General features: G+C 42.8%; 1 protein-coding gene across 1 annotated transcript; it reads left to right on the top strand.

The window, feature by feature from the left end:
- Positions 1 to 928: 928 nt before the first annotated feature.
- ZNF614 (zinc finger protein 614) lies at positions 929 to 22,863 on the top strand. Its single transcript, XM_036274964.1, has 3 exons — positions 929 to 1,381; positions 19,025 to 19,151; positions 20,283 to 22,863. The coding sequence occupies exons 1-3, from the start codon at positions 929 to 931 to the stop codon at positions 21,845 to 21,847; spliced, it is 2,145 nt and encodes a 714-aa protein (XP_036130857.1). The 3' UTR covers positions 21,848 to 22,863.
- The last annotated feature ends 1,662 nt before the right edge of the window (positions 22,864 to 24,525 follow it).

The following is a 24,525-nucleotide window of genomic DNA, read 5'->3' as shown; positions in this document are numbered from 1 at the left end:
CAAGTGGCTGTCTCCTTCACGACCCAACCAGGGCCGGGGACAAACTGCAACCAAGGTACGAGCCCTTAGCGGGAACCGAACCAGGGTCTCTCTGGACCGCAGGCCGACGCTCTAACCACTGCGCAACTGGCCAGGGCTCTGATATTTTCTACCCATGTGTACAAATCCTAAAGTAATTCAAAGTATAAATGTTTTATTTAGCCAGTCACAATTTTCAAAAAGACAAACATTTATGACCTGTTCCCATAACAGGGTCATAATATATGTACATGCTGTTCTGTCCATCTGGTTTTTGTCCTCAATATGAGTATTTTTAGGTTTTTCCTTTTTTTAAATGACAAACGCCGTCCTAGTTAATATAGCAAAAACATTTTACCAAATAAACTGTTTTAATTAGAATCGGTGGGTCAATGAAAATTAAAAATTTTAAATGGATCCAGGTTGCCTTCTGTAAAGGAAGTATCTACTTAAATCTGATTGTAGACCTCTCCTGCCTGCATAAAAATAACATTTTAAAATGTGTTCTCTTTTAGCTGGGAAGTATACGAAGTATGATAACTGTGTTGTCTCATAATTTCATATTCTCATATGCCCCATCTTTATTTTTGGAAGGAAACACGTACATGCACTTTCACTTCACTTCCTTCCCCACTAGAGGGAGCTTTGTGCCCATTCCCGTGAGGGTATTATCATTTTGATGGCACTCCGCCCCTTTGGTTTCGCTCTTTCAAGGGCTGCCTTATTTCCTTCTAAACTACAAAGGCCTTATGCACTCCACACACAACCCCCCTGACCGCAGACCTAAGCTTTTAAATGCCCACTCTTTTGTCAAGTCCGTGACCGCCACTTCTCCGGTGATACCTTGGCTTCCACAAGCCACCGGATATTTCAGCCAACTCCGCCGTACGGACACCGGCCTCCGTCTAAGATGGCCGCGCCCATGGTGCCTCAGCGTGAAGTCGGCTCCACGTGCACAAAGGGCGCCGCCATCTTTCCTACCTCCCCAGCCCGCACGGCACCCGCCTCTGAAAAATGTCACGCGGATAACAAGGCAATGTTAACCGTCCCTCGCGACCCGGAAGTAAAAGCATCGAGGGGGCCAAGGAATGACAGCGGCTTCTTCCCGCAGCCATTATGGCCGCTCCGGTCACAAACGCCGGCGTGGGCGTGGTCGCGTCACGTCACAGGGCGGCCCCCTCTTCCGGTCGGAACTCGGAAGTGTGGCAACGTCGGGCGGTCCTCGGCGGGTGGAGCCGGTCGGCGTTCCTTGGTCCTGCGGCGGAGCGTAACCGCGGAGGAGCGTAACCGCGGAGGAAGGGGCTTCGGCCGTGGGCTCAGCCTTCGGTCACTGCCGGTGGTGCCCGGAGAGGCTCGGGATCGGGTGAGTTGGGTGCTCGGACCGCGGCGGGGATATTGTCTCGGGTTCTGTCACGGAGGAGGCTGGGCGCTCGTGCCGGCGCCTCTCACAGGCAGGGACTGAGAGTCTGAAGGAGCCGAGCCGCCCCCCGTAGTCAGGGTGTGAGGTCCGTATGGGTCGCGCTCAGGGGCTGAGAGCGGCGGAGGGAGGCCCGGGTTTGGCGGGGCCCGTCTTGGTGTCTGGGGCATGTGTTGAGGAGCCAGCGAGACCATCAGAGAGGCACAGCCTCATCATTGTAACAGGGAGGAGCGCTTCATTCACCCGCGGGCTGCAGGGCCTGCGTTTCCCAATTAACAGCTGAGAGCATTCTTCCAGCCTGCTTAAGAAGTTACCTTCTCCTGGGGCCGCTTTTGGTGCGTTAAGGGAGGACCTGATAGGAGAGGAGCTGTTGCAGAGATCAGGGTAAGACAACCATTCATCTTTCTTTTCCTGGCCCCTCCCAGTTTCCTAAGGCCATCATTAATCCCCTTATCTTTATGGTTCCCTGGGGTTTCAGCCCCAGGTGGTTTTCTGTTTGTTTTTGTGTGGTTTGTTTTTTTTAAAAAACCGCCAGGGTGTGTAGTGCGGGATCAGCTGGTCAGAAAGGAGTTGACTTCAGTTAAGTAGCCTAGTTTCCATGCTTGTGGTTTTGTAAGGCACTCAGCGGAGGACTCAGTCATAAGTGTTGTGGCTGGAGAGAACCCAGCCAAATTAAAGCCAAATAGAGAGCAAAGCCGGCCGGCGACTGATCCTGAGTTCTCCAGAGGAGAGTTATGGGAGATCAGCACCGACTTTCAGCTACATTTTTATTTTATAAGAGGCTTGTTACACATTGCTACATCCAGCATTTCTTGATGGCCTTGGGGGAGAGCAAGCAAGCAAGTACAGAAGCGGAGGCAGTTGGCAATATGCGGAGGGGGAGGGAGCTGCTTCAGCACGCATCTATGGTCAGGGTTGTCCTGCTAGTCACTCTATTTTCTAAGTTCTAAAAAACAAGAAATTCACTTAGAGGACAAATTCGCTTAGAGGACAGCCAGGCCAGCTGGCACTTCCTCAGCTTGTCCCCAAAAGCTCCACAGTCGGCCTTTTGAATTATTTAATCAGGGTGGGATGTGACAAGTAGGCTAGCACATTCCCCACTGGTTTTCAGGGGAATCAAATCATTGTTACCTCTTCTAAATTTTGAACTGTTTGGTAATGTGCTGGCCTGCTGGTATCACCTTGCCCTGATGAAATAATACAAGAGGCCGACTGTGGAGCTTTCAGAGACAAACTGAGGAAGTGCCAGCTGGCCTGGCTGTCCTCTAAGCAAATTTGTCCTCTACTCGAATTTCTTGTTTTTTAGAACTTAGAAAATAGAGTGAATAGCAGGATAACCCTGACCATAGATGTGTGCTGACGCGACGCCGCTCCCTCCCGTCTTCGTCTTTGCTTACAGCCAACTGTCTCTGCTTCTGTACTTGCTTGCTTGCTCTCCCCCAAGGCCATCATGAAATGCCAGGTGCAGAAATCTGTAACAAGCCCCCTATAAAATAAAAACGTAGGTGGTGCCCTGGCCGGTTTGGCTCAGTGGTTGGAGTGTCGGCCTGTGGACCCTCGAGAGTCCTGGGGTTGGTTCCCGCTAGGGGCACGTACCAAAAAAAAAAAATGTAGGTGAAAGTCGGGGCTGATCTCCAAATCTCCTCTGGAGAACTTGGGATCAGTCACCTGCTGGCTTTGATCTCTATTCAGCTTTAATTTGGCTCTGGTGGTCTCTTGGTTCTCTCACGCCACAACAGTAATGGGTGCTTAGGACCATAAATTTCACTGTCTGGATTCTTTCTCTGATATATTTAGTTAAACAGTTAATAATTATGGGGCCGCCTGGCCAGTGTGGCTCAGTGTATGAGCCTCAACCTATGCACCAGGAGGTCACCAGTTCGATTCCCGGTCAGTGCACATGCCCAGGTTGTGGGCCCGATCCCCAGTGGGGGCATACAAGAGGCGGCCAATCAATGCTCTATTTCATTGATGTTTCTATTTCTCTTTTCCTCTCCCTTACTCTCTCTAAAAATCCATAAAGAAAAAAAAAATTAAATAATTATAGGAACAATAAGTATCCCTATGAGTAATAATAGAAGAGGTCCTGCTATTGCTGATAGGAGGGTTCTTAACCATGGAGACCAATTATATAGACCGTCAAACCAGTTCCTTCCTGATTTTCTTCATTCTTCTCTATCTTTAATTCTCTAACTAGAGTCAAACTGTCTCTTATTATTCCAGAGTGATTAGCATAGAAACAGCAGGTCTCACTTAGAGCCATACATAGACCTTGTTTTAAGAAGAGGAGATCAAGTTCCTGTCTATTCTGTAATGCTACTTCAGCTAGGGAATTTAGGGACTTTTCTAAATAGGTGATAGAGTTTTCCAGGTCTGAGAGTCTTGATCTGTTTACTAAGTGCCTTAAAATTCTGGTCTCCTGTGACTAGTGCTGCCATACCAATGGCTGCAGAGCCTGTTATTCCTAAGCCTATTAAGAGTGGAACTAATATGGGTGTTGCCCGTTTTTCCCTTCCAGCTGAGATTCCAAAATGTTCGCGCCCGCCTTCACTGGAGTAAAAGTGGACCTGTGGGATTACATAAGTTAGAATACATAGTCCAAAATCATCAGTATATGAGTTAATACTGGGAGTTAGTATGGTAGTGCAGGCGAACCAAGTTCCTTCTGGGGCTACAAGTAATCTGGTGCCTTCGTCTTCTTGGAAGTTCTCTGACATAGGAATAGATAAGACTCTTGGTGAGGTGATTTGTCCATATCATAATCAGGGGATTTGAAACATAGTCCTCGTCCTTGTAAATCCCCAAGTATAAGGTTTGGTTGATGGCCCCGTTTACGTGTTTTTTTCCTTTAGGGTGTCTTCAATAGACAGGTTTCTCACCAGAGTATTGTTACATGCAATTCCAACATAATAAGGTGGTGAGGGGTTCAGACAAAACCAACAGTCTCGCGTTGGTGTTATTTACCAATCTAAAGACAGTCTCCAGGGTGCTCAGAAGGGGCCTGCTTGAGGGTTGGGGTATCATCCGGGGCTCAACAGAGCTGATCGGTTCAGAGGTAACTAGATGAGGAGGGTGGCCCTGGTCTAGCAGAGTGTTGAGGACTAGGTTAGGACCCATAGGCTTAGGTGTATGTTTAATGGGAATCTTCTGAATAGTGAAAGCAGTTCCTGGGTCCTTCCCTGATACATATAAACATAGTCCCCAAATTTTTCCTGTGGGGTCATTGGAATTTTTGACAGTTATCATTGCTGGGTTACAGTTTCCTAGCTTGGGGCAGTTCTCAGGTCGGGTTATAATCAGACGGTGAAATCGAATGTTGGGATCATCGTTTTTATGCCAAGGTCACACAGCTCCAAGCTGCGCAGTAGAAGTTAGCTAGAGCCCCACAGTCAGATTTCAGGTTTTCACATCCACAGACATCTGCGCTTATGCCTGAATAGGAGCTGACTAGAAGGTTCAGATTATGGTCTGTTGACAAATTTTTCGAACATGCTACAAAGGTCAAAATATAAACTTGGAGTTCCATAGGATGTGTTAGTGGCAACAATGTGTCTATCATAGGCCCGACTAAGGCTCCATAGATACTGAGTTGGCTGGTGGGGATTTCCCCGAGTCAGAGAAATAGAGGTCCCAAATAGAAGGATCAGGATCAGAGTAATTTTACCTTCAAAGTGTTGTCTGTCCGTTGAAGGGTCCATTTTTCTGATATCTGGTCAGGGTATGCCTTCTGTACCTGGGTGTGATGAATCCAGAAAAGGCAACTGGCTATCTTAAGGGCCATCAGAATGGAGAGGATTACAGGCAGGGAACCAGTCCATCTAGGTTCCAGCGAAGCAGGCTGAATTTTCTTGATCCAGATCCAATCTCCGGGCTGAACATTGTGGAGATCTGAGTCACCTGGAAAGAAGGCTTAGGGAGAGAATCTCTTTATCACCTGATGATTCTTCTGTTGGAGTTGCAGAGCCTGTAAGGACTTAAGATAATGGTGCCCTGGCCGGTTTGGCTCAGCAGTTAGAGCATCAGCCTGCAGTCCAGAGAGACCAGGGTTCGGTTCCCGCTGGGGGCATATATCTCGATTGGAGTTTGTCTCCAGCCCTGGATGGGTTGTGCGGGTGGCAACCATTCGATGTGTCCCTTTCGCGTCGATGTTTCTCTCTCTCTCTCCTTCCCACTCTATCTGGACAAAAGATGGAAAAATGTCCTCGGATGAGGATACAAAAAAAAGAAGATAATGGTTATTTAGTTCAGCTAGGGTTTCTTCTCCCAATTTGGGAAGGAGTGGTGGAGGTCTCCTGTACATTATTTCATAGGGAGAGAGACCCTTAATATAGGGAGTACATTGAATCCGCAATAGGGCAGAAGGAAGGAGGCTGACCCAATCTTCACCTGTCTCTAATTTTAATTTAGTAATAGTCTCCTTTAATGTTCAGTTCATCCTTTCTATCTGTCCTGAACTCTGAGGCCTGTATGCACAGTGTAATTTCCAAGTAATTTTTAAAATTATAGCTAAGGCTTTTGTGATCTGGGCAATGAATGCCAGGCCATTGTCGGACCCCGTGGCTAAAGGGAGGCCAAATTGGTGGACTCTTTCTGGTAATTAGTTTTCTAGCTACTGTCTGAGCTGTCTCAGATTTAATCGGGAAGGCTCTGTCCCATCTGAAAAGATGTCGATAAAAACGAGGAGATATTTGTAACCAAACTTTCCTGGAACTATTTCAATAAAGTCTATTTCCCAATGTTCCCCTGGGTTCTGCCCACATAGTTGAATCCCCGAATGAGCATTTCCTTGTTGTTTTGCATTTATTTGAGCAGAAGTAGGACAGCAGGCCGCAGTTTGCTTGGCATAGTGATGAAGTCTTGGAATGTAATAATTTTGATGAAAAAGTTCAGTCAGTTTAGTTCCCCCTACGTGGGTACTCTGGTGAGTCTTAAAAATAAGATCTCGTCCTAGTGCCTCAGAATTCTCCGATCAGGGAGTACGTACCAACCAGAAGAGTTTATGTTCCCCTTTAGCTTAGTTCTGAATTCTTTTTCCTTTTCTGTATAAGAGGCAACCTTAGGGAGATTTTGTGGAGGTAGCACAGGTAAAATCTGGAGAGGACCCACTGGTTTTTGGGCAGTCTCTCTCGCAGTCTGATCTGCAAAAGCATTTCCCCGGGCCATCTGGTCATCGGTTGTCTGATGTCCTTTCAGTGAATGATGGCAGCCTTTTGAGGTAGCCAGATGGCCTCTAACAGGGCTAGGATTTCAGCTTTGTTTTTAATTTCCTTTCCCTCTGAGGTGAGGAGTCCTTGCTCCTGCTAGAGGGCCCCAAGTACATGAGCAGTAGTGAATGCATATCTGCTGTCAGTTTAAATGTTTATAGTCTTTTCTTTTCCCCAACGTAAGGCTTGTGTTAAGGCTATAAGTTCAGCCCTCTGTGCAGAAGTCCCATGTCCCAATGCCTGTGCCCAGAGTACCTTATCTTGTGTTACCACAGCAGTTCCTGCATACCTGGTACCCTTTGACATGAAGCTGCTCGCGTCTGTGTAGAGATCAGCATCTGAGTCTGGCCAGGGTGTGTCTCAGATCTGCTCGAAGATTAGTCAGTCCAGGACCTGGAGGCAGTTATGAACAGGTTCTGCTGGGTCATCATCAGGCCACAAGGTGGTAGGGTTTAGGGCAGTAGTTTTTAGGAATTTAATCCTCGGGGTGTCCAACAAGAGCACTTGATATTGGAAAATTCTGGCATGGGACATCTAATCAGGGGGACTCCTGAGTAGGGCTTCAACAGCATGGGGTGCTATAATCTGTAAATCTTGTCCTAGGGTCAGCTTAGAGGCTTCCTTAGTGAGCAGGGCTATAGCCCTTATAGCCCTTAAGCAGTGTGGCTACCTTGAGGCTACTGGATCTAGTCTCTCAGATAGGTAGGCCACTGGATGTTTCCAGGGACTGAGGGCTTGTGTGAGTACTCCTTTAGCAATCCCCCGGTTCTCAGAGACAAATAACTGGAAAGGCTTATTGAGGTCAGGTAGGGTAGGGCCAGGACCCTGATGAGAGTCTCTTTTAGTTCTTGGAAAGCCTTTTCCTTAGTTTCAGTCCAAGTTAAATTGTCTCTTTCCCCCTGTACTGGTGTATAGGGGCTTTGCGATTTCTGCAAATTGGGGTATCCAGAGGCAGCAGTACCCAATTGCTCCTAGAAATTCCAGGACCTGCTTCTTTGTTTGTGGTGGGGTACTTTCAGAATGTCCTCAATGCGGCTTGTGGAGAGGGACCGTTTTTCCTCCTCTCAGCTCATAGCCTAGGCAGGTGGCATTCTCAGTGCATAACTGAGCTTTCCTAGCTGACACACGGTACCCAGGGGTTTCTTTTTTTCTTTTTTTTATCCTCACCCGAGGATATTTTTCCATTTTTTGTACAGATAGAGTGGGAGGGAGAGAGAGGAAGGGAGAGAAAGAAACATTGACGTGAAGGGACACATCGAGTGGCTGCCACCCGCACGACCAACCAGGGCCGGGGACAACTGCAACCAAAGTACGTGCCCTTAGCGGGAACCGAACCCGGGTCTCTCCGGACCGCAGGCTGACGCGCTAACCGCTGAGCCAATCTGGCCAGGGCTCCAGGGGTTTCTAATTCTTTTTTTTGTTGTTGTTTTAATCCTCACCCAAGGACATATTTACATTTATCTTCAGATAGAGCAAGAGGGGGGGGGGAAGAGAGAGAGAGAAACATTGATGTGAGAGAGACACATCAACTAACTACCACCCACATGACCCCAAACAGGGTCAGGGACAAGCTGCAACCGAGGTATGTGCCCTTAGCAGGAACCAAACCAGGGACTCTCTGGACCGCAGGCCGGCGTTCTAACTGCTGAGCCAAACCGACCATGGCTAATTCTTTTAATAAGTCTCTAGTAGCCGCCCGATAGTCAGGCACAGTCTTAGCAGCTAATAGGAGATCATCTACATGTTGCAGGAGGGTTATTTCTGGGTGTTCCTGCCTGAACTCGGAGAGGTCTTGACTTAGGGCCTCGTCAAATAAGGTCGGGGAGTTTTTAAAACCCCCCTGAGGAAGTCAGGTCCAAGTTAGTTGTCCTAAGAATCCACCCTCCGGGTTAGTTCATTCAAATGCAAAGATAGGTTGGCTTACCGTGGCAAGCAGCAAGGAAAATAAAGCATCCTTTGAGTCCAGGATGGTGTGGATAGTATGGTTTGGCCGCAGCAAGCTGAGAAGGGTATAGGGGTTTGGCACAGTGGGGTGTATAGTTTGTACCCGTTTATTTACCTCTCGGAGGTCCTGTACCGGCCTGAAGTCTTCAGTGCCATGTTTCTGTACTGCTAGTAGTGGAGTGTTCCAGGCAGACTGGCAGGGAACAAGAATTCTGTCCTCTCGAAGGCATTTGATGTGTTTGGCGATGCTGTCTCAAGCTTTCAGGCTAATAGGATATTGGCGGACTCGAACGGGGTAGCAGAACTAGTTAGTTGTACAATAACTGGAGGTTGATGAGAGGCTAGCCCTGGAGGGTTAGTCTCAGCCCATACATAGGGAATTTCTTCTTACAGATGGCCTGTCTCCAACCGTCAGTGTTGCTGAGTCTCCCTGAAAGGAGATAGTAGTTTGCAATTTTTGGAGGAGGTCTCTACCCAGTAAGGGATAAGGGCAGTCTGGCATTACTAGGAAGGAATGGGTGATTGTTCCTTTTTTTTTTTTTTTTTTTATCCTCACCCGAGGACACTTTTTCATTCTTTGTTCAGATAGAGCAGGAGGGAGGGAGAGAGAGAGAGAGAAACATCGATGTGAAAGGGACACATCGAGTGGCTGCCACCCGCACGACCAACCAGGGCCGGGGACAAACTGCAACCGAGGTACATGCCCTTAGCGGGAACCGAACCCCGGTCTCTCCGACCGCAGGCCGATGCTCTAACCGCTGAGCCAAACCGGCCAGGGCTGATTGTTCCTTTTCTTAAGTCAGTTATTCTGGTTTGTGTCCATGGGTAGGACTTGGTATTTATAGTAGCTCCTTGTATATGAGTTTTGTCTTTAGAAAGAGGTCCCTCTGCCTCTTGGAGGACCGAAAAAGTAGCTCCTGTGTCTACTAAAAATTCAACTGGTTTGCCCCCGACATTTAGAGTTACCTTAGGCTCCCAGGGGCTTAATTGAAAAGAGCCCCAGCCCTGTCATTCTGTATCCTCAAAAAGTATGGGAGCCTGCGGATCGTTTGGGGGGTTCTTTCTCTTTGGACAGTCTTTCTTCCAGTGCCCTTTTTCTTCACAATAGGCACATTGGTCTGAGTCAAGGTTAGGCCTCTGCCACTTAGCATTTGGGCCCCTTTTTTTCATTCCATTTGTTATTTTTCTTTTTTTTTTTTTTTAGGTGGTCCTTCTTTTATGGCTGCTATAAGAATTTTTGATATCTTCTTAGTCTGAGCTGTGTCTGGATCATCGCGGTTTTTAAAAACCCGTTGAACTATCACTACTAATTCACTTAAGCTTTTCCTTTTAAATCCTAAGTTCTATAATTTCCTCCTAATATCTGGAGCCGACTGGGTAACAAAACCAATATTAATAGCTCTCCTGTTATTAGGGGCTTCTGGGTCTATGGGTGTAAACAGCCAGTAAGTTTCCATCAAACATTCTAAGCAAGTGGAGGGGGATTCCCCCAACCACCTTAGATAAGTTAGTTGGTTTCTTAGCCGCTCCCCGGATGCCCCGCAGTAGAGCCAGGCAATATTGTTCAAGAGTCTCCCTACCTAGGTCGGTGTTAAGGTCCCAGGTGGGGCGAGAGGCGGGCAGGGTCAGAAGTGGGTTCCCCGTCTGGCCCCGGGGATGGTTTTAGCCGCCTCTTGGTAGATCCTATCCCTCTCCTCAGAAGTGAGGAGAACCTGTAAGAGCTGCTGGCAATCATCCCAAGTGGACTGGTGGGTGTGAAACACAGTCTAACAGAGAGATTAGTCCTTGGGGTTTGTCAGAGAAAGAGGGGATTTGTTGTTTCCAATTATATAGGTCACTTGTGGAGAAGGGGACATACACCATAAAGGGTCATTGGAAATTCCCTCCTGGGGGAGGGGCCATCTGCTGGAGTGGCAGAATGGCTACTGAGGAGGAGTTTGGTGGCGGTGTCTCAACCAGAGGCTGGTAGGGAGTTCCTTCACAAGTATGAGGAGGGCTCAAGGGTTGAGCTTCAGCATCCTCTTGTCCCCTGCTTGGAGGGGGAGGTCTGTAGGGTGGTGATCTTACAGGATCATTAATTATATTCTCAGGGGGGTCCTGAAGGATGAGATATAATCTCCTTGGGGGCTGGGAGGAGTTACCGTTCTTCAGGGCAGGCTGAGGCATTGTTGATAAAACTGTTTTTCCTTTCTTTTGAACCTCTGAACACTGACATTTTCTAATATAATTGGGTTTGTCTATAGTTATGTCGATCCAAATATCAATATATGGCATTTGATCCAGGTGTCCAGGGTTCCCGTATATTTTCTGATGGACCATAAAAGCCAATTGCAAATTGAAACTACCTTCGGGTGGCCAATTAACCTTGTAGGTAGGCCATTCGAGTTCACATAGGGTCTGTAAGGTTCCTGAGCTTACTGGGACATTATAGCTTTTTGCCCACGCTTTGAAATCTTTTAAGGTTATCCAGTAGGCATTGCAATGGAGTGTTTGTACCAGATTGATTTTGGCCCATGACAACAAAGGAAAGTGCAACCAAACAACAACAGATAATAAGGAGGGCCACTAAACAAACAGAAAACAAAACACAGACAGGACTGAAATTGAATTTCCCTGAGCCTTTTCGCTAGGGGACCTAACTGAAGTTCCCTGCAACATCTCGCTAGAGGACCTGGCCAGGGAAGTAATACTGTGTCCAGCCTCCTCCCTGCCATTGAAAGGCGCCTACCAGAGTAAACAGAAAACAGTACTCACTGGTGAGATCAGACCCAGATGATTTAGGCGAGTTCAGACACTTCTCAGAACTCAGTTTAGACAGGATTTGAGACCAGGCTAGGGAAACTGGGAGGGCAGGCTTAATCCTGGGGCAGAGGAATGTCTCTCCAAGGCCTTCCCCTAGGTTAGCCCCCCACCCCTGCAGTTTCAATAGCTGGTCTAGTGGTAATTTCAGTAACTTATTATTGTTGTTGTTGTTGTTAATCGTCACCTTAGGATATTTTTCCATTGATTTTTAGATAAAGTGGAAGAGAGGGAGGGGAAGAGAGAGAGGGAGAAAAAGAGAGAGAGAAACATCGATTGGTTGCCTCCTGTGTGACTCCGACTGGGGCCTGGGATCAAACCTGCAACCCGAGTACGAGCCCTTAACCAGGAATTGAACCCGAGACCCTTTGGTTCTCTAACCAGTGAGACAAACCAGCCAGGGCTCAGTAATTTATTTTGACTTTCTGATCACAGATTCTCCCAGTCCACTTAAAAATATACTATGCCCTTTTGTTTTTCTACCTGAGATTTCTGACTATGTGTATTCCCTGGTAAATGCTCCTTTTCCAGCCTGGCTGGTGTGGCTTAGTTGGTTGGAGCGTTATTTCATACACCGAAAGGTCACAGGTGCAATTCCTGTCGGGGTGTTTGTGAGAGGCAACCAGTCGATATTTCTCACTCACATCAATGTTTTTCTCTGTCTCACTCTCCAAAATCAATAAACATATCTTCAGGTGAGGATTAAAAAACAAAAAAACAAACTTTTTTTTTTCTTAACACTTTTTGCAGTTACAATTGGGGTTTTTTCATTTCCTCTTTTTCTTGTACTGTGAAAAGGAAGTCTTTTTTGTTGTTAGTTTTATTGATTTAATTTACATACCATAAAACTCACCACGTACAAGTATGTATATATCAGTATTTTAACAGAATTTTTAGAGTTGTGCAGCCATCAGCACAATCCAATTTTAAAACATTTTCATCACTTCAACTAGTTTTCTTGGTCCTTTATGCATTCAGTCTCAACGCTTATGCACAACCACTAATCACCTTGACATTTCATACAAACAGAATCACAAAATGTAGTCTTTGAGGTTGCTTTTTTCATTAGCATATTTTTGAGGTTTGTCTATATTATGATTATCACTAGGCTTCCCTTTTTTTTTTTTGGTATGTGCCCTTAGCGGGAACCAAACCTGGGACTCTGGTCCATAGGCTGACGCTCCAACCACTGAGCCAAAGTGGCCAGAGCAGGCTTCCCTTTTTTTTAAGTGATTTATTTCAGCAAAATTGATATACAGTAAGCTACACATACTTACATTTGTATGGGTTGCTAAATTTGACATATATACTCATGAGACTATCACCACATGATGTTAGTCAACATTCACAGCACATCTAGAAGTTCCTTAATGCCCCTTTTTAGTTTTTCTCTCTCATATTTTATTTCTAATTGAATGTCTTGGGGTGACATTGGTTAATAAAACCATACAGGTTTCAAGTGTACAACTCAATAAGACATCATCTGTACACTGCATGGTGTGCTCACTGCCCAAAATAAAGTATTTTCCAACTCCATTTATCCCCCCTTTGTCTTCAACCTTCCTCCATCCCCCTTTCCCTCTGTCTATCATTATCCTGTGATCTGTGTCAGTGTCTATACTTTTTTTTGCTTAATACATTACCTTTTTTCACCCAGCCCCTCAACCCCTCTCTTCCCTCTGACAGCTGTCAGTCTGTTCTAGGTACCTGTGCTCCTGTTTTGTTTATTAGATTATTTTGTTCATTAGATTCCACATATAAGTGAAATCATATGGTATTTGTCCTTCTATGATGGGCTTATTTCACTTAGCATAATACACTCCAGGTCCATCCATGCTGTTGCAAAAGATAAGATTTCCTTCTTTTTTGTGGCCGAATAGTATTCCATCATGTAAATGCAGCACAGCTCTTTTATCACTTAATCTGTTGTCAGGCACTGGGATGTTTCTAGATCTTGCTATTATAAATAATGCTGCAATGAACATAGGGATGCATGTATTCTTTTGAATTAGTGTTTCGGGTTTCTCCAGATATATTCCCAGAAGTGGAATCACTGGGTCAAAAGGCAGTTCTATTTTTAATTTTTTGAGTGGTTAAAAAAATATTAACCCACACGACCCCAGCCAGGGCCAGGGACAAACTGCAACTGAGGTACATGCCCTTAGTGGAAATTGAACACAGGACTCTCTGGACCGCAGGCCGGCGCTTTAACCGCTGAACCAAACCGGCCAGGGCTAGTTCCATTTGTTTCCTTTTTCCTTTGTTTCCCTTGTCCAAGGAGCTATATCAGCAAAAATATGTCTGCGATTTTACTGCCTTTGCCTATGTTTTCTTCTAGTGTTTTTATTGGTTTTGCAACTTACATGTATGTCTTCAACCCCTTTTGAGTTTATTTTTGTGTATGGTATAAGTTGGCATCTGGTTTCATTTTTTTTTTTTTTTTTTCATATATCTGTCCAGTGTTCCCAATACCATTTATTAAATAGACTGTCTTTACCCCATTGTATGTTTTTGTCTCCTTTGTCAAATATTAATTGACCATAAAAGCATGGATTTATATCTGGGCTCTGTGTTCTGTTTCATTGATCTATATGTTTGTTCTTATGCAGTATCATGCTGATTTGATTACTATGGCTTTGTAGCATAGTTTGATATCAGGTAGTGTGATATCTCCAACTTTGTTCTTTCTCAAGATTGCTGAGGCTATTCAGGGTCTTTTGTGATTCCATATAAATTTTGGATTATTTGTTCTTCATCTGTGAGGTATGCCATTGGTATTTTGATAGGAATTACATTGAATCTATAGATTGCTTTGGGTAGTATGGACATTTTAATGATACTAATTTATATCTTCTTCAATTTATTTATTCATCATGTTACAACTTTTCATGTACAGATCTGATCATGTGATTTTTCTTTTTTAATTCTCACCCAAGGATATTTTTCCATTTATCTTTAGATAGAGTGGGAGGGAGGGAGAGAGAGAGGGGGAAACGTTGACATGAGAGGGACACATTGACTGGTTGCCTCCCACAGGACCCCAACCAGGGCCAGGGACAAACTGCAACCAAGGTACATGCCCATGACAGGAATCGACCTTGCAACTCTGGTCTGTGGGCTTATGCTCTAACCACTGAGCCAAGCTGGCCAGGTTGATCCTGTGATTTTTATCCTTTATTTTGTTTATGTAATGTGTCATTTTTTTTACTGATTTGAGAATATCATACTAACATTGCATCCCTGGGATAAATCCCACTTGATCATGGTGAATGATCTTTTTGTATTGCTGGATCCAATTGGCTAATATTTTGTTGAGGATTTTAGCATCTGTATTCATCAAGGATATTGCTCTATAATTTTCTTTCTTTGTAGTGTCTTTATCTGGTTTTGGAATTAGGATAATGCTGGCCTCATAAAATGAGCTTAGAAGTATTCCCTCCTCTTGAAATTTTTGGAATAGTTTGAGAAGGATAGGTGTTATTATTTCTTGAGTGTTTGGTAAAATTAGCCTGGGAAGCCATCTGGTCCAGGACATTTGATTCCTGGAGGTTTTTTTTATTATTACTGCTTTGATTTTATTAGTTGTAATTGGTCTATTCAGATTTCCTGATTCTTCCTGATTCAGTTTTAGAAGAGTGTATAGTGTCTAGGAATTTATCCATTTCACCCAGGTTGTCGAATTTATTGGCATATAATTGTTTATACTATTTTATTACAATCCTTTGTACTTCTGTGATGTCAGTTGTTACTTCTCTTTCATTTTTTATTTATTTGAGTCCTCACTCTATGTTTCTTGATGAGTCTGGCCAAAGATTCATCAGTCTTGTTTATCTTGTCAAAGAACCAGCTATCCTTGTTTTTTCATTGCTTGATAGCTCATTTCTTTTGAGTACTGAATAATCATTGTCTGAAGCTGTTATAAATATCTATAATCAGATTTATGGATAGATATAAGTTTTCATATAGTCTTGGTAAATACCAAGGAATGTGGTTGTTGGATCATGTAAGAATATGTTTAGTTTTATAAGAAACTGCCAAACTGACATGTATCTAACTATGGACATTGCCCTAGAGGGTGAAAGCCTCTGGGGCACCAAATTTAAAAAACCTTTGGGAATATTGGAGTCCTTTTTTTTTTAAGGTAAGTGTATAGTAACAGTGACAGCATCTAGGCCCAGATGGAATGTCCATTCGAAGTCAATTTGCTCCTTAGCCCACAGGTACTGGCTCCCCACAAGCAAGAGGCCTCAAGTAAAGGAATGAGGGAAGAAAAAGGAGGTTCTTAGACTTGGGTATCATCATTTCTGGGGACAACTTTAACTGGACACCTAGATTTCTGACTCTAAGAACTTTATAGCAGATGCAGAAGAAACAAAAGACAAAGAACCCACGTTACCCAGTATTACCTAACCACAGAAGAAAATGATGGAAGCCCAGGTAATTTTGATTTGTTTCACCTTTCCTTTGTTTTCTTACAGTTTTGTAATTATGTGGGGGGAAAAATTATTTTAACTAAAAAAAAGTATAAATTGAGATAATTGGGTTTGGGGAAAATTAAACTCTAAATTCGAAATCAGGGCAAAGTGAGATCAGGAAAATATTGTTCCTAGGGGTCTTACTAAATGACTAATATTGGAACATAATGTGTGATGTGGTAGATTCTGTGGGTCACATTAGCTGTCACTTTGCCCCTAATATCTCTCTGAGTTCTGTGAGCTGTGCTAGCAAATGACTGAGCCCAAGGAGAAGGTTAAGGGAACCTTAGATTTGTGGTCAACTTGGATAGTAGATTTCCTGGAGATCCACTTCTTACGATTGGTGTCTGAAGTGTGGACAATCTTGTGGAAATGAGCCCTTAACCGGTGGAATCTGCACTACAGGCAGTGGGTACCAGAATTTCTTGGTGTGGAAAAACAAGTCTGGTCACAGAAGTGAGTTTTTTCCAGACAGGCACCTAACAAATTACTCAATGTGTTCATCGACTTGGAAGCTTGCCAAATCTATAGTTTTGGGAATTTTATAGAGGTTTCACTTGTTAGGCATCGTAGATAAAATCACTGGCCATTAGGCTTGAACTCAGTATCTAGCCCCTCTCATCTCACTGTAGGCTTTGGGGGTGAGGCTAAAAGTTCCAACCCTTTAATCAGTGTTTTATTCCTCTGGCAACCAGCCCCTATCCCAAAGCTACCAGCCTGTCTGCCCCCATGAGACATCTCATTAGCATACAAAAGATACTTACCACTCTGGAGAGTCTACCCTTAGGACCTATGTGTTCCCGGAACCAGGGACAAAGACCAACTTCTTTTTTTTTAAATCACATCACTGCTGTATACTTTTTTTTAGTCTCTGATGAGGCTGTAAGCCAGAGTCAAGTCTGATCTGAACACTCAAGTTGGGAAGCATGCACTTCTACGATCATTTACATGGTTGTAGGCAAAATTCATTTCCAGAAGGGCTGATCAAATGAGATCCTCAGTTTTGTTTTGTTTTGTTTTTGTATCCTCACTCGAGGACATTTTTACATTTATCTTCAGAGGGAGAGAGGGAGGAAGAAAGAGAGAAAGAAACATCGATGTGCAAGAGACACATTGACTGGTTGCCACCCGCACAACCCCAACTGGGGCTGGAGACAAACCAGAACTGAAGTACGTGCCCTTAACGGGAACTGAACCAGGACTCCCTGGTCCGCAGGCTGATGCTCTAACCTCTGAGTCAAACTGGCAGGGCAAGATCCTCAGTTTTTATGTGTCTGATTAGGTAGACCACTCTTAGTTTCTTGCCATATGAGCCTTCCTAACATGCAGCCTTGGTTCATCAAAGTCATCAAAGAACAGATTTTCATAGTAAGATGTGTGTGTATATATAGGCTAATGGTAAAAATGGCATCTTGTCACTTTTGCTGTGTTCTTTTTTTAGAAACAATTTGCTGTGTTCTTTTTTTAGAAACAATAGACCAGCCTATGCTCAAGGGAAATGTATTACACAGGACCAGTGGGACCACACTTGATAATTTTTGCTAATGCGGTGACTCAAGATAGCCATTATCTATGCCTGAAAGCAACCATGTGATTAGAGGGTTGTAGCTTTGAGCCATTTGATATCAGTCGGACCTAAAAGAAGGGGAAGGACCTAGAGATTGAGTCCAGCCATGTGGTCAGTGATTCAGTAAACCATGCACATATAATGAGGTCTCAAGAAAAACTCTGGATGCTGAAGTGTAGTTGAATTTCCTTGGTTGACAGTACTCTTACAGACTGTCGCACATGGCGCACATGGTGGCTAGGAAAAGACAATGCTGTCTGGCACTCCATGAAAAGAGTCATGTGTTTCAATATCAAATGGCCTTCGTGTCTGGCCCTTTTGATACAAAAACTAGAACTTCAAAGACAGTATTTCATTTTTTCCTGAGTTCTGTTGTTTCTGTTGTAGGTCATGTCTTTTGTGTCTGGATACTTTTAGAGTTTTTCTTGGCCTTTTGTGTATTATAGTTACACTCTGATGTGTCCAGGTATAGACATTTTATTTGGGATTTTTGAATATGAGATTACGAGTGTTTAATCAGTACTGAAATTTTTCAGGTTTTAGATCTTTGAATACTGCTTCTGCATACTCTTTTCTCTTTCAGAAACTATAAGTAGGCATACATTAGATCTTTTGACACTGTATTCATGTTTATTAACTCCTTCCTTATATTTTTCTCTTCTCACTCTGCTGCATTTTGTGTTATTTCTGCATTTATATATTCCAGGTCACTTCAGTGTATTGAATATACTGTTCATCTGTCCATTAATGTTTGATTGTTTATTATAAGGTTTTTTCCCCCCTAAATCTTCCTAATGGACATTAATGGTCTTTTTGGCTTTAGACATATCTTGTATAATTTGTTACTTCTTACACTTATTAAAAATAAAAATACGTCCTGGCCAGTTTGGCTTAGTGGTTAAAGCGTTGGCTTGCGGTCCGGAGAGACCCGAGTTCGGTTCTCCCTAAAGGCATGTACCTCGGTTGCGGTTTGTCCCCAGCCCTGTTTAGGTCGTGCGAGTGGCAGCCACTAGAGGTGTGCCTTTCACATTGATGTTTCTCTCTCCCTCCCTCCCACCCACTCTATCTGAACAAAAAATGGAAAAGTGTCCTCGGGTGAGGATAAATAAATAAATAAATAAAATTAAAAATAAAAATAAAAATACTTGTCCATCCGGTGTGGTTCAGCAGTAGAGCATCGACCTATTGCACCAGGAGGTTGTCAAGACACATGCCCAGGTTGTGGGCCTGATCCCCACTGGGGGGCATGCAGGAGGCAGCCAATTGATGTTCTCTCTCATTGATGTCTCTATTTCTCTCTCCCTCTCACTTCCTCTCTCTCTAGAATCAATAAAGGGAAAAAAAACCAAACACTTATATAAATTCGGGATGTGGAGTTTCATTGTGATGTAGGAATATTTTCTTTGTCCTGATATTTGTATATTTTTAGTATTTGGAAATAGGTGCTAAACTATATAAAAAGGAAGATAGTAATTTTACTTCTACTAAAATGTATTTGAGAGAAGTATATAGATGCAGGTAAAAACTACAACTTTCCTCATGCATCTTTCATATTAATAAAAGAGTTGATATCACATTAAATGGGACTGTGTTATTACAGGAATTGCTAACATTGGAGGATGTGGCTGTGGAGTTCAGTTGGGAGGAGTGGCAGCTCCTTGATCCTGCTCAGAAAGACCTGTATTGGAACGTGATGTTGGAGAACTATAACAACCTGGTTTCACTGGGTAAGGATAGCTCCCTGTGTCACTTAGAGGTGCCCTGTGACTTGGCCTTTACTCTAACTTGTGTGTGTGTGTGTGTGTCTTTATTGGTTTTTAGAGAGAGGAAGGGAGAGGGAGAGAGAGATAGAAGCATCTATGAGAGAGAACATCAATTGGCCACCTCCTGCATGCCCCCCACTGGGGATCAGGCCCACAACCTGGGCATGTGCCCTGATCAGGAATCGAACCGGTGACCTCTTGGTGCGTGGGTCGATGGTCAACACTGAGCCACACTAGCTGGGCCTTTAACATTTGATGAAAGCTTTGCAGTCACTGTGGTCATCTGACGAATCATATTTTCAGTCTCCCCGTCTGGCCCTAAACGAAGGGGTATAACCTCTTGTAACCTGAAAGAGAACTTTAACTTTGCGTGTGAGAAATTTTTTTGTCTATAAAATGTAGTATTTCCCATCTTCACATACTATATACCCCAAGTCACTGTATCTGGGTGTTCTATCATTTCTCATTAATTAGGGCATCACGAAGATGAAATCTATACAAGAAGTTGTCCAGGTGAGTGAGTGAGAACCAGCAAGGGAATGGCCCTGGAAGTCATATTCTAGTCATTAAGAGAAGGGGTCATAGCCCTGGCCGGTTTGGCTCAGCAGTTAGAGCGTCGGCCAGCGGTCTGGAAAGACCCGGGTTCGGTTCCCGCTGGGGGCATGTACCTCGGTTGCAGTTTGTCCCCAGCCCTGGTTGGGTCGTGTGGGTGGCAACCACTCGATGTGTCCCTTTCACGTTGATGTTTCTCTCTCTCTTTCTCCCTCCCACTCTATCTGAAGGAAATGTCGAAAAATGTCTTCGGGTGAGGATAAAAAAAAGAGAGAGAGAGAAGGGGTCACAGCTGTGAGGGTTTCTGAGGCTAGCTAAACAGCTCCTCTACATATGGATCTCCCGAGATGAGAACTCTTTTTCTTTGTGGGTGTTTTGCTTTAAATGTACTCCTTTTCTTTTCTTGGACCTGATACTTTTTCACTTTACATCTTTATGGGATGATGTGATCAACAATGATGAGCCAGTCCCCCCATTACATCATCTTTTAAACACTTTTATTCTAAGAAAGTCTCATGAAGCAATTGTTATTCTTTTTCCTAGGAATCGGGAAAGTTGACAGTCATCTGCAAAAGCACTCTCACAACCATATAGTTCTGAAGACCATGCAACAATGCAGTGAACAGAATGCATTGAGAAATACTATTCATCTAAGCAAAACAAGTATGACCATAATGCGTAATCATATGTTGGAATTATATGGGAAAGCTTTGAATTCAAATTTAATTAATCAGAAGAGAGGATATGAAGTGAAGAACCCAGTTGATTTCAATGGAAATGAGAAATCTTTTCTACATGGTAATCATGAACAGTTATACAATGGAATGGAAATCCCTGAAAGTGAAAAACATATCAGCACTGAATTCCAAGTCTTTAAGCATCAGAAGACTCATAAAATAGAGAAACCCCAAGCATACATCGAAGGTGAGAAAGCCTGCATCAGGATGTCTCAGCTCATTCACCATAAGGACAATCATATAGGAAAGATAACTCATGGCTGTGATTTATGGGGGAAATCTTCCAGAAATGTCATGTTCACTAAATGTCTGAAAACTCAAACACAAGACAAACTCTGTGTAACCAGTGAATACAGAAAGGGCTCTCCTGTGAAAAGTGGTCTCACCAGACATCAGCAAACCCATTCAGGAGAAAAATCCCATATATGCAGTGACTGTGGGAAAGGCTTCACCACGAAGTGCTATCTGGTTGTACATCAGCGAATACATAGTGGAGAGAAACCTTATGTATGCAGTGAGTGTGGGAAAGGCTTCGCCATGAAGCGCTGTCTAGTTGTGCATCAGAGAATACATACTGGAGAGAAACCTTATGTATGCAGTGAATGTGGGAAAGGCTTCACCATGAAGCGCTGTTTGGTTGTACATCAGCGAATACATACTGGAGAGAAACCTTATGTATGCAACGAATGTGGGAAAGGCTTCACCATGAAGAACCGTCTCATTGTGCATCAGAGAAATCACACAGGAGAGAAACCCTATAGATGTGATGAGTGTGGAAAAGGCTTCACTGAGAGGTGTAGTCTCATTGTTCATCGGCGATCTCATACAGGGGAAAAATATATATGCAGTGAGTGTGGAAAAGGCTTCAATGTAAAGCGTGAGCTCACTATACATCAGCAAACTCATACAGGAGAGAAATCACATATATGTGATAAATGTGGAAAAGGCTACATGAGAAAGCGCTCTCTCATTATACATCAGCGAACTCACACAGGAGAAAAACCCTATGAATGCAATGAGTGTGGGAAGGCCTTCAGTCGGAAGACATGCCTCATACAACATGAGAGATGTCACACAGGAAAGACACCCTTTGTATGTAGTGAGTGTGGAAAACAATATTCTAACAAATATGGTCTCATTACCCATCAGAGAAGTCACACAGGAGAGAAACCCTATGAGTGCAAGGAATGTGGGAAAGCCTTCGCCGCAAGGTCAGTCCTCAATGTCCATCAAAGAACTCATACAGGAGAGAGACCCTATGGATGCAGCATGTGTGAGAAAGCCTTCTTCCAATTGTCACACCTTGTTAAACATCAGAAAATGCACACAAAAGATATGGGTGAATTATTATCAAGTTCCAGACCTCACTAAAAACATCAGTGTTCCTAGCAGATTGGAATGCAAACATGGCTCTACCTGTTGTCAAATGTGTTCCCTGAAACGCAGGATTTACCCAGGAGATAAAACCGATGAACACAGTGGCTGCGGTAGTGCCTTTAGTGATCCTTACCTCACATTTTCTGTGAAAACATGTTGGAAAAACTTGGGTACAAATTTTGAAGATGCCTTTCCAACTTCATTATATGTCTCAGCAAAACTTTCTAGTCCCGATATTATGTCTGAAGGTATATTGAGACAAATTCTGAGAATGCAAAGACTAAGAAAGCCTTTCGTAAGAAGATAGACTTTATTATCAGGGACCATCAGATCATCAGCATGTTCATTGTTCATAGAAATGCAAAAACAAACAAACAATAAAACCAAAGAAATAAGGTAACCACGGGAAAGCCTCTACCTAGAAAGAAGGCCTCCGTGAGAGTCAGAATTCACACTGGAGAAAAACTTTAAGAGGACAGTATATATTTAACAGAATATCATTGATACATTCTATCCCATTGTTTTTCTGGAAATCATACAGAAGTTAACCTTTATAAAAATGCTAAATTTAGAGCACTTTTAGCCAAATATCAGAGAATTTATATTCTCTGAAGGGAAGAAGTTCTCTGAAAAGGGATAATGTTTGAGTGCTTTTTGTTTAAAGTCTAACTTCATTATACATCAGATAATTTACCTGCTGTGCATCTTCAGGTAATAATTGGAACCTCCTTTCTAGTTGCCTTGTCACTAATTCCATAGTTTAAAAATTAGTCTGCTTTCCTCATTCCTGATTAATTTGTATTGTTATATACAATACAGGAGTGTTCTATGATCACCCCATATTATGTGATTAGCTCTCAACTTTCTTTGGCTCGAAATTTAACTGTAAATTTATCATACAGTAATAGTTTAAAAGGAAACAATCTTTTTTAAGTTATAAATATAACACATATTTGTACTTGCCTAACCAAGTTTATAAATATGACCAAATATTTTATAAAACCACCTTCAAAGTTATTTTTATAGAATGTTTAATTTGAAATTATTTTAACTTACAAGAAATTTCAAAATAGCCCAGAGACGTTCCTAGTATTCTTTACCCAACTACTCCCAATAAAAACATCTTATAAAACCATATTTTATTGAATCCAGGAAAATGACATTGGCAGTATGCTATTTAAAAAACTCCTAACCTTATTTGAATTTGATTAGCTTTTATGTGTGTGTTTTTTAAGTTTGTAATTCTAAGCTTTATTACCTTATATAGAGTCATACAGCCACAACCACGATGGAAAATTGCTCCATCAACAGACTCCCTCATCCTACCTTTTTTTCGGTTCATGCCCGCTTTCCAAATCTACCTCTGGCAACCACTCACCTGTTTTCCATTAGTATAATTTTGTCATTTCATGAATGTTATAAAAGTCATTTTATAACTGGATTTATTACACTTTACATAAGTAAACTGTATTTATTTATACAAATTTATATTTTATTAATAGGGACCATGTTAAGTTTTCATGTTTTTGTCACGTGGCAGATTGCTCTTAGGAATTGTTTGAGTTGAGAATAGTTTTAATAGTTTTCTTTTTATTAGTCAGTAGTTTATTTACTGGAAGTCTCAGTTTGCTTAGCCATTCACTCTTGAAAGAGATTTGTATTGTTTTCTGGTTTCAACTGTTATAAATAATAATGATGCTGTGAAACCTGCATACAGGGTTTTGTGTGAATGTAAATGTCTATTCCTGTACAATAAATATGCAGTTGATAATTGTTGGGATACACGGTAAGTTAAGTTTCGCTTTGTAAGAAATTGCCAAATTCTTTTCCAGAATGGTTATACTATTTTACATTCTCACCAGCAGTGTGTGAAGTCTTATTCCACATCATCTCCAGCACTTGGTATTTTCAGTGTATTTTATTTTAGCCATTCTACTAGCAACATATGTAATATGTAATTGCTTTTCGTCCTCCTCAGCACTTGGTATTGTCATTATATTTTACATAGGTATGTAATAGTATCTGATCTTGAACTTAACTGCATTTGCCTAATGGCTAATGATGGCCAACACATTTTTGTTGTTGTTGAAAGTATTACAGATGTCCCCCTTTTTTCCCCATTGGCCCACTCCTACCCACTGGTCAACACTTTATTGTTGTTTTTGTTGTTGTTATTTTTGGAGTTATTTATCCTATAAGTGGGAAATTTGTACCTTTTGACTGCCTTCACCCATTTGCATCCCCCCACCCCTCAGCTTCTGGCATCCAGCATCTGTTCTCCATGAGTTTGGTTTGTTATGGATTCTACATATAAGTGAGATCATACACTTATATGTGTATTTGTCTTTCTCTGACTTATCCCATTTAGCATAATGCCCTCAAGGTTCATTCAGATATCCTTTCTCATGGCTGAATAATATTCTTTTGTCTATACATAGGTATATTTATTATCTCACATGTATTATATACATAACATACTTAGGTTGTTTCCCTGTCTATTGAAAATAGTACTTTAATGAACATGGGGGTGCCTATATATTTTCAAGATAGTTATTTTTTAGAGGAAGGGAGAGAAAGAGAGAAACATCATGTGAGAGTGATACATCAGTCAGCTGCCTCCTGCAAGCCCCCTACTAGGGATCGAGCCCACAACCCTGGCATGTGCCATGACT

Source organism: Molossus molossus, unplaced genomic scaffold (genome assembly GCF_014108415.1).
Source record: "Molossus molossus isolate mMolMol1 unplaced genomic scaffold, mMolMol1.p scaffold_m16_p_21, whole genome shotgun sequence".
NCBI classification, from domain to species: domain Eukaryota; kingdom Metazoa; phylum Chordata; class Mammalia; order Chiroptera; family Molossidae; genus Molossus; species Molossus molossus.
The sequence above is the reverse complement of the archived record's forward strand: the minus strand, read 5'-3'. Positions and strand labels throughout refer to the sequence as shown.